This window comes from Helianthus annuus, chromosome 4 (assembly GCF_002127325.2).
Source record: "Helianthus annuus cultivar XRQ/B chromosome 4, HanXRQr2.0-SUNRISE, whole genome shotgun sequence".
Classification (NCBI taxonomy): Eukaryota; Viridiplantae; Streptophyta; class Magnoliopsida; order Asterales; family Asteraceae; genus Helianthus; species Helianthus annuus.
The window spans coordinates 119,318,627-119,328,957 of record NC_035436.2 but is presented as its reverse complement, the minus strand read 5'-3'; the positions used below and the strand labels follow the sequence as shown (position 1 = coordinate 119,328,957).

The 10,331-nt window shown below is 34.3% G+C and overlaps 1 protein-coding gene across 1 annotated transcript; it reads left to right on the top strand.

The window, feature by feature from the left end:
* Positions 1 to 770: 770 nt before the first annotated feature.
* On the top strand, positions 771 to 2,943 carry LOC110928302 (TOM1-like protein 1). Its single transcript, XM_022171378.2, has 3 exons — positions 771 to 1,471; positions 2,029 to 2,277; positions 2,448 to 2,943. Exons 1-3 carry the CDS (start codon positions 923 to 925, stop codon positions 2,823 to 2,825), a joined length of 1,176 nt encoding a protein of 391 aa, XP_022027070.1. The 5' UTR covers positions 771 to 922; the 3' UTR covers positions 2,826 to 2,943.
* The last annotated feature ends 7,388 nt before the right edge of the window (positions 2,944 to 10,331 follow it).

The following is a 10,331-nucleotide window of genomic DNA, read 5'->3' as shown; positions in this document are numbered from 1 at the left end:
TGAGTCAATAAGAAAATTGCCTTTGTTTCCCTGGTCACTTCACTGGAGGCTTCTTTGGTGTGTGTTATCTTTTGTTATCATGTCAAACAATACATAACTTTACATCATGTGTTACTTCTGAAAACAAACTAGTGAGAAGCTTAAATCCAAAGCAAAACCCATTACGACATAGGTTCAAACTCAATACCGTGCACGATATGCTTTTGGGACTAGTACCGGTGTATGGTGGTGTTTGAGAAAGAACGAAGGTTGTCATTTCTCCTCTCATCTACAAACGATGTTCTCCTTTCTCCTCTCATCCGCGCAACTAATGCTCTAAAAATTGTTCATAATATATACATATCTTATGAAAGCAACATTTCCCTTATCCTTGACTAATTTGAGGTTTGGTTAGCGTGTTACAATATCGTTCCTTTGTATGTTTCTCATATATTTAAGTTGTTTCTATATAGTGATGTTAACTGTTATATTATTTTTAACGGCTCCGTCTTTGACAGAGCTCGAACCCTTGACCTCAAGGGGATCAACACCTTAACTCCAATGGCTTTGCCAGTTGGACCCATACGGTTTCTTTCTAAAAAGAAGATTGCTATCTACGTATATTTACGTCTAGAAGTATTTAAAGTCCCGATTCGACCAGAATCAATATGAACACACAAAGCTTAGGGACTGTTCTTGTAACTTGACCCAAAGGTATAAAAGAAAAGAAAACTTTGCTCCAACTTCCAAAACCGTCTACAGGTCGCTCAATTTTAGCATTAAAGGTATTCCTGGATCCCCAATCACCATGTTTTAATTGTTATTTTTTTTTTATAATAACTCATCTAAAATCATTCATTGTTGTGTTATTTATTTTTTTATTGATCCGGTTCATGTGTTCTCAAACCTAGCTAGGGTTAAACAAGAATTGATATAGAGAAACATGAATAATAATCAAAGAAACATTGGTGATAATCTAATGGAAAAGGTTGATGATCTAATGGACAAAGTTAATGATCTCGGTGACCGGATGATGGGATCGAAAGTCGGTCAAAAAATCTCTGCAGGCATGAGCTCCATGAGTTTCAAAATGAAAGAATTGTTTCAAGGTAATCAAGCTGATAATCTTGTGGATGAAGCGACTGCGGAAACCCTAGACGGGCCTGACTGGGCCACAAATGTTGAATTGTGTGATATGATTAACCATGAAAGGATTAGTAGCGTCGACGTGATTCGTGCGATAAAGAATAGACTCGGGATGAAGAACGCTAGGGTTCGGTACTTGACGTTGGTATTGCTTCAGACTGTAGTTAACAACTGTGTGAAAGGTTTTTCGGAAGTTGCTGCCGATAGAGTGCTTGATGAAATGGTTAAAATGATTGGTGATCCTCAAACGGTTGAATATAATCGTAATAAAGCCCTTATTATGATTGAAGCTTGGGGCGAATCTAACGAGCTTCGGTATCTGCCTGCTTATGAAGAGACATACAAGGTATTGTTTATTGGGAAAATCACCAAAATAACCTTTGACCAAACCCACTTTACGAAAATGAACATGGATTGTGTCTATCCCTGATCTTTGCGTCCGGCAAAGACTCATACTTTTCAGCCAATAGAAACTTGACACGTGTCATCATCTTTAGGTTTTTTAACTTTTCCAACACGATTTTTAAACGAGCATAACTTTTTCATACGTTAATAATTTTTTAAAAAGTTTACACCAAATTAAAAAGAATTTTATTATCTTTAATTTGGTGTATTATTATTTTTCTAGAATACTATCGTATGAAAAAGTGATGCTCGTTTAAAAATCATGGTGGAAAAGAAAAAAGTTGACGCGGAAACCCATGAAACAATAAACACTGCGTCTCAGAGGCAAAAGTTGCATTTATTTATTTCCGTGATTGTGTCTACCCCAGACGCAAACTATGTTTTGTTCGTAAACTGGGTTGGCCAAAGGTTATTTTGGTGATTTTCCCTTGTTTATTTGTTTTACACTTGGTTAGTCTTGTTTTTGGTTATGATACCTATTTTTATTTATACTTACAGAGTTTAAAATCAAGAGGAATATGTTTCCCGGGTCATGATTCTGAGAGTCTGGCTCCTATATTCACGCCGTCTCGTTCGGTTCCACCTTCAGAAGTATATTATTCTGTTCATCCACAGAATATTCGGATTCCAGTTCCGGTTAGGCGCATGTCAGCACCACAAACAAAAGAAGCCTTTGATGTGGCAAGGAACAGTCTTGAGCTTTTATCAACTGTTTTATCCTCTTCACCCCAACAGGATGCTTTACAGGTTTTTTTACTATATTGAAAGATTCGTCGGTTAGAGGTGTCAATTTTGATCCACTTGCATATGAATTGGTCAATTTGGGTTGGCTTATCTCAAACGCGCCAAATAAAATGTCAAATGGGTTGATCAGCACAAACAGGTTAAAAACTAGATTGCTTTTGTATTCATTACAGGATGACTTGACCTCGACGCTTGTACAGCAATGCCGCCAGTCCCAGCTGACTGTTCAGAGAGTAGTGGAGACATGTGGAGACGATGAAGTGATGCTGTTTGAGGCCTTGAGTGTGAATGATGAACTCCAGAAAGTTGTATCAAAGTATGAAGAAATGAAGAAGTGTAGTCAGGTGCGGTGCAAGCCAGAACCGGCTATGATAGCCGTGACTGCAGAAGAGCCTGATGAACCACCACAAGCCAGGAAAGAAGAGTCATTGATCAGAAAGGTGGTTGGCAGCAACCACAATGATGATGAGATGGTATTTGGGAAGAAAAGTAGTAGCTCATCTGAACCCAAAAAAGATAAATTATCTAACTATGATCTTATTAGTTTTTAGGACTTTACTTGGATTGTGATGAACATAAATCTTGACACTTTTTTATGTTCTTCTTCTTTTGAGCTTTTTGGGTGTGGGATGATGATATTTTGGCAGAAAAGATTGATGCTTTTTATTATTATTTTTTTTACTGAAATTGATTAGAAGTACATATTTTGTATGTTTGTGCAACTCTTATTGCCCTTGACATGCTTTTATGATATTTGAACCTTTTATATTATGTGTGTCTTAAATGAAAGGCAGCATAGAACTAGTATGGATGCAATTGAAAATCTTGAAAAAAAAATGTCAGACATATATGTAGGATGGTTAACATTTAACTGTGTCTTTTAGCTGGTTTGAGACATTACTTGCTTAACTATTGACTTCCCATGAACCATTGAAAACGTGTGGCTCATAAGGTTTGAGGTTTGCTCCTTTTTCAACATTAACCTTCAAAAATGTAATTAATAGTTTACCTTCTAGAAATGTACGATTATACAAATGCTTTGCTTATTGGGTTAACGATACAAATAGTATACGAAATCCCATACCTTCTCACATATGACTAGTGACCTTGAAAACCGCTAAATTGCTTCTGTTGTCTAGATAATTATATTGATTACTATATACTAAGGTAGGTTGTAAATAACGCCGTTCAAATTGCTCGCCACACGTCGCTCGCTCGACGCTCGTTCGGAAATTGCTCGTTCGATTTGACGCTCGGTTGTAAACGAGCCGCTCTGCTCGGTTCGGTTTGTAAACGAGCCAAGCATGAGCAAAGCTCCGCTCGGCTCGGTTCAGCTCGAATTATTATTTTTAATTAGTATATATATACATATACATATTGAAGATCCTGTACTTTAATTCAAAAGTGTGAGAAGTGTGAGAAATATTGTGGAGATGACATGTGTCCTCAATCTAAATTAATTCAAAGGGGTAAACAAGTTGTAACACCCCAATCTGAACAGGCTGACGTGTCACTCATACAGATATCAAAACTAAAACCAATCCATAACGTTGAAAACAAAAGATCCTAATTACATTTTCATTACATTACCGAAATAAAAGTAAATCTTTATCTTCACGACACTCTTCACTTATTCCCCATGTTTCCCAAATTACCTGTCAAACAAATAAGACAAACACAAGAAAGAAACTACGGTTGAGGGCCAAAAAGTTGCTCAGTAACGGAGAAATCAGCAGTACATGTAAAGACGAACAAATGAGAACGAAACACCACATAATGGAAGCTGAACTGAGACTAACATTGAACCACATTTGAACCTAAAATAGTTTTCCTTCTCTCAAATAGTTTTACTTATAATATAATATTGTTTAAAAAAAAACCCAATTCCTTTAAAACAAGGAAATTATCGAAATTACTATATTGTGAATAAATATTTAGATTTAAATCAAAATCTAATGATAACTCGAATTTCATAACAAATCATTATTTAGTCAAAACAACTTCTAATTTGAAAAAAATATATATTTAATTAACAAAATAGTTTAGATAACATGAGTTTTGAAAACATAGTAATCTAATACTTGTAAAGATTATGCAACCCGATACTGGAAACAAAACAGTTCTAAAACAAATACTGAGGCGGACACCGGACAAATGCTAACAGAGACTGAAATCCTGGCACTGAAACAAATACTTTTATAACTTGAATCCCAAACCTTATACTGAACAGATAACAGATACTGAATCTGATGCATATAAACATATCAAACATATCATAACAGAGACAGGACATACGTGACAACATATAACAGTAAAACAAGTCACGTAATATAGAAGCACCCACGAGCCTAAACTGAGGCATACATGGCTATAGTCCATGCGCCGAGATGGTGCGTGTAGGCGTACACCCATTATTCCATCTCAACAGGAGTCAGGAGTCAGAGCTAAGATCGATCTATTCGCCTTTAGAGGCCAGATGCTACACAAGCACAAACTAGAGACGCCGTGAACTTTAGTTACGCACCGTCACGATGAGTGCCATGTCGTTGACGCCCCAACGACAAGTAACTTATAATTGCTCGGGTGACAGAGTACAAAGCGTATGAGAAATAAATGTATATATTGACATAACTCTAAAGGGAACATGCAATAACGAACACAAATTCTAAGGTCTATTGCACGCTACAATAAATACTAATCATATAACAATACGAACCGAAACATCTAACGAAAACATCCGTACTACAAAGTAATGGATATGAATATGATGACAAGGACAAGAATCTATACCAACGAGTAACGAAAATTAAAAGTATACTACGATGAAAAAAAAAACAGAATCCTATTTTTCTATTAGTTTGCACTTTCACAAATTCCAGTTTTAGAACCAGATTTCCTTTGATGTTAGGTTTCTATTAGTTTTTCTATTAAAGAACTGAACTATAGTTTATCATGCCATATTTTTATATGTAGTCCAGTTATATTATATTCAAATTATAGTTTAACATGATGCAGATTATATTCAAATTACAGTTTTATTATATTCAAATTATAGTTTTATTATATTCAAATCCAGTTTCTATAGTTTGATTTTCAATGCAGTCCAGTTTTATTATATTCAAATTATTAGGGTTATATATAAAACTTGTAGCATGTCATATTTTTCAAATATAAATTCTTGAATTATCATATTTATCATGTTGTTTATCATGCTTGTATTGTATCTAAAGTTATTGTGTTATCATTCAGGATGAATAGGGTTAATGCAATATCAGACATGATTCAAAATGAGGATTTTAACTCGATGTCTCGGATTGCTATTGCAAACAATGAAGATGTCACACCCTGACTTTTGCGGAAGCGTATGATGTGTGACTGGTTTAATATCATTGCATTCAATCATAATAAACAACTACATGATTAAAACGATGTTCATCCATTCATAAAATTTGAGTATTACAACACTGGTTATTTAAGTTTTAAAACACAACCTTCGACTAGGTCACAAACCAACAAAAGTGGATGACATCTAAACTTGAAATTTACTTCTAGAAACAACACCTGCGCCCAAGATCCAACCTGTTACCTGAAATACATGTAATTTTGAAAAACATCAACAAAAGTTGAGCGAGCTCATGCGTTTTGTGTGAGTGCTAGCAATCTTGTAAACCTTTGAGAGACTCCTTTGAAAAACAGGTATGAAAAGCATTTATGAACATATCAAATAAATGTTTTACAAGGATATTAAGGCATGTGAGGACATAGGGAGCACTCGTAATGAGTAGGCTTATACCCTTATCGATTTCCCTCGACTATGTCAATTTACCTTGACTATGTCGATTTACCTCGACTATGTCGATTTACCTCGACTATGTCGATTTCCCTCGACTGGGACACCGAAGCACTCAAGTGATCACATGAGGACCATGAGTGGGGCTCGGCCGTACCCGTTAGATCTAACCTCCGTCCCTAATTAAGTATTAATGGCATTTCAATATTTAGTCTATGCTCACATGATCTAGTATTTCATTTCATAGGCAATTCATACCGTTTAAGTATTCGTAACCTGTATTCCACCCCAGAGAGTTATAAAACCAAAAACAGTTAAGAGAAAAGGGGGAGCATGAACTCACTGTTTTGTGTCTTCGATACTCGTAACTCAAATCTCCTTAGCGAACACGACTCCCTAAAATGTACTAGGGTCTATTAGACAAATGGGTCGTGCCTTGCCTTAGTATTTACGTTTTTGAGTTACGTTTCTTTTATGTCTTCAATGATACTCCAAGTTATAATTACTTGTTAAAATAATAATTATTTTAACTTTAAATTATATTCAATTTTTGGAATAATTGTTAAACAATATTTTCGTGACAATACTTCTCAAGTATTTATTTTCGTATTTTCTTCCCAAGGATGGGAGTATTTCATACATGTGTATTTGTATTCTCGTATTTGTAGTTTCCAAAATAATATATTTTCAAGTTTTACTTTAGAAAATATATTTAAACTTGTTTTGTCCCAAAAATAATGTATTTCAAGAAAATATACGTTTTTCCCAACAACCATATATCTTCTAAATATTCTAAGAAAATATATTTTTACTTCCAAAAATAATATATTTTCTCCTTATCGAAAATATGATATACTTTGTAATAATAACGAAAATCATATTTTCACTACTTGTGTCCAAAATAATATTTACCAAAAACATATTTATAACAGTATTTTCTGGAATATTTTGTAAGTTACGTTCTTGCGTTTGATTTCACAATATTAAGTGTGTAACTTATATTTATTCCTTGTGATTTTTGGTAATATTTTTGGATTGTAAATTCATTATTTTACCATAAAATAATATAACTATTTCACAAAGTATACAAATAATCACACACAATGTGTAAATATATATTCTAAATACATATTTATCCATTTTGATTTATAAAAACCAACCTCCAATACTTGTATTTTTGTAACAAAATCTATGGCAAAGTTTGTATTGAAAAAAACCATAGTTAAAACTCACTTGTAAATACTTGTTTAGAGAATATTTTTCTAAGTGTTTGTATTTTTAGAAAATTTTACCATAGTTTCCCCTAAAAATGGAGGTGTCCATGCTATTAAAGCGTATCATTTTCTTTTCAACAATCATCACAAACAACCAACAATCAATCCGTAAACAACTTACACTTACCAAGTGCAAAAACTATTCAATTTACATAACAACATGAACTTGATCTTTCACGAAAACTTGTAGTAACTTGGTAATGTTTTTAGTAGGTCTAGTTATTCTTTAAAGTGTGTTTATTTCTTTAAAAATCTCATTCTTAAAGAATTTAGGTGTTTATAACTTGTAAACATATTTTACAAAAACGTTTCTTTGTGAGATCTTGTTTCATAAGTGTTTATACACTTGCTTTACCACTAAAAATAGTGTATATTTAAGTAAAAACCAAGATCTTCTAAAAATCACATTTTAAACTTGGTTCTTTTGGAAAACCATTCATAAGATTACTAGCTTACTTTGTTTATTATTTTCAAGAAATCATCTTTTTTATTCAAGTTCATGCTTATATATGAGGATGATCTTCTTGTGTTAACACATATTCATCCTCTAACTTGCTAGATCATGTGTTTAATCACAATCTAGCAAGCTCCTTATGATGATCAACATCATAATCTCAAGTAAACCACAAGCAAGTATCATACATATACTAAACAACACTATTTCATCAAGATTTTATCATACATAAGCTTATGTTCAAGATTCATGAATATGTCTTTTAATGTTCTTGTGATTTACAACGTAATATATCTTTTAACCAATCAAAATTAAAGGTTATGAGAGTCTTACTACTAGCTCTAAGCTAGGGAAGAACACTTGAAGATGGTGATGACAAAAGTGATGGATAAAAGCAATCGGGAGAGGTCCTTCAAGATCCGAGACCACCAAGCTTCTTTAATGACCTTCTTACACCTTGAATGCACTTGGGAATAGATGAATGAAGTTGGATGATGATGGTGGTGGTGGTGGGGGTACACGGCCGAGATGAAGAAGGAGAGGGAGAGAGGTGAAGTGGTGATGATCATGAAAGCTCTACTCCTTCTTATAACCACTTAGTGGTTTTGTCCAATGGTCCTTATGTTTCTAGAAGTACCAACATAATCTTCCACTAAATCAAGCAAGATCAAGTGTGATCTTATGGAAATTAAGGAGATCACAAGTGGGGGCCACATGTGACCGTCCCAAAAGGGGGGGGGGTATCTAGTTGGGTTTCAAATGTTAGTTAAGTGTCTAGGTTAGATTTCAAGTGTAAAGTTTAGTATTTATGTGTATATTATGTTCTATAGTATGTTAGGGTGTTCGGGGATCATAACTAGCTCAAAAATAATAAAACAATGCTTTTAGCAATATTTTGGTGTTCCGGATAATGTCTGGTTGTTCGGGTAGATACCGGTTCGTTAAAGTGTCAAGTTATTCTGTTTAGTGTTCTTTAAGTACCCTTTTGTGACACTTTTAATTCCTGACACTTAGGAAAGCATACAGGACCATTTTGCCATATTTTTGCACATTACTAGCTTGTTAAAAAGCTGAATTTTTGCTGAAATATGCAGAATTCTGTATTTGTAGTAGGTTTTAGGCACTTTCCAGCACTTAAACTGTCACCTAGTAACGCAATTTTATGGTCCTTACTTCTCTACACACTATACTAGTGTAACACGTAGATTCTGGCTCATATTGGGCCTCAAAACACAGTCTGTCTATGTACTGAACTTCGTCAGCATTTTTAGTTTGTCTGATAATGGTGCCAATTCTGTTTTGTGCATTATTAGAACTAGATCGTGTTGCATGTAGCAACGATAAAAGTCTTGCAACATGAAATGCCATTGTATGTATATAACAGTAATCAGAAATTTATTTGTCTTGTAAACTAGATCATGCACAGTTATTAAAGCACAGATTACTGTTCAGTTAGTGTATGGAATGTACGGAAAAGTGACAGTTGTCACAGAAGATGTGGAAGAAGTGTTAGAAGAAGAGCCTGTAGACTGCATTGAAAGTGAAACGGATGATGAGTTAGAAGATGGAATTGGAGATGAAACTCAAATAGATGGAGATGGAACTTCATATGGTAATGTTCAAGTACCTTCAACATATACCAATTTAGAGGAAACTAATATAACAATTGATGACAATTGGATGACACCACATTCTAATAGTAAAAATGATTTTATGCGTGAGTTGGGAATTGATTCTTTCAATGACAAGGAAGAATTTGTTAGAGCTGTCAAGCTCTGCAATATCAAAACACACAAACATTTTGAGGTTGTTGAATCACGTCCATACATTTGGTCTATCAAATGTAAGTTACATAAATAAGGATGTAAATGGAAACTTCATGCATGTAAACGTAAACGTAGTGGATGTTTTGACATCACAAAGTATACTGGTCCATATACTTGTTTGCATTCTAAGATTACCCAAGACCATCCAAACCTAGATGCAAGTTGATCGCCCTAGAAGTACAACACCTTATAAAAGAGCAACCTTCTATTAGCATTAGTGCTTTGAGAGCCGAAGTAATTGATAAGTTGGGCTATACTCCATACAAGAAGGTTTGGTTAGGAAAACAAAAGGCAATTGAACATGTCTTTGGGGATTGGGATGAATCTTATATTATCTTACCTAAGTTTATGGAGGCACTTAAAAAGTTCAATCCAGGGACCATAGTTGAATGGTGTGTTTTGAGACGGACTGGTGTAGAGCAGGTTGAATTTAGACGTGTGTTTTGGACATTTAATCCTTCTATCCTTGGATTTAAGCATTGTCGGACAATGATTAGCATTGATGCCACACATTTGTATGGCAAGTATAAAGGTAAGTTGATCATTGCAATGGGAGTTGGTGGTAATAATCAGATATTGCCACTTGCATTTGCTATTGTTGAAAATGAATATTATGCTAGTTGGAGTTGGTTTCTTTCTCATGTTAAGAAACATGTGGTGAAAGATACTAAAGGGATATGTCTAATTTCTGATCATCTGCTGGAATTCTAAAG

Coding starts and splice junctions, on each gene's coding strand:
- LOC110928302 (XM_022171378.2), top strand. CDS start 923: ATGAATAATAATCAAAGAAACATTGGTGATAATCTAATGGAAAAGGTT. Junction 1,472..2,028: donor CTTATGAAGAGACATACAAG/GTATTGTTTATT, acceptor TTATACTTACAG/AGTTTAAAATCAAGAGGAAT. Junction 2,278..2,447: donor CCCAACAGGATGCTTTACAG/GTTTTTTTACTA, acceptor TATTCATTACAG/GATGACTTGACCTCGACGCT.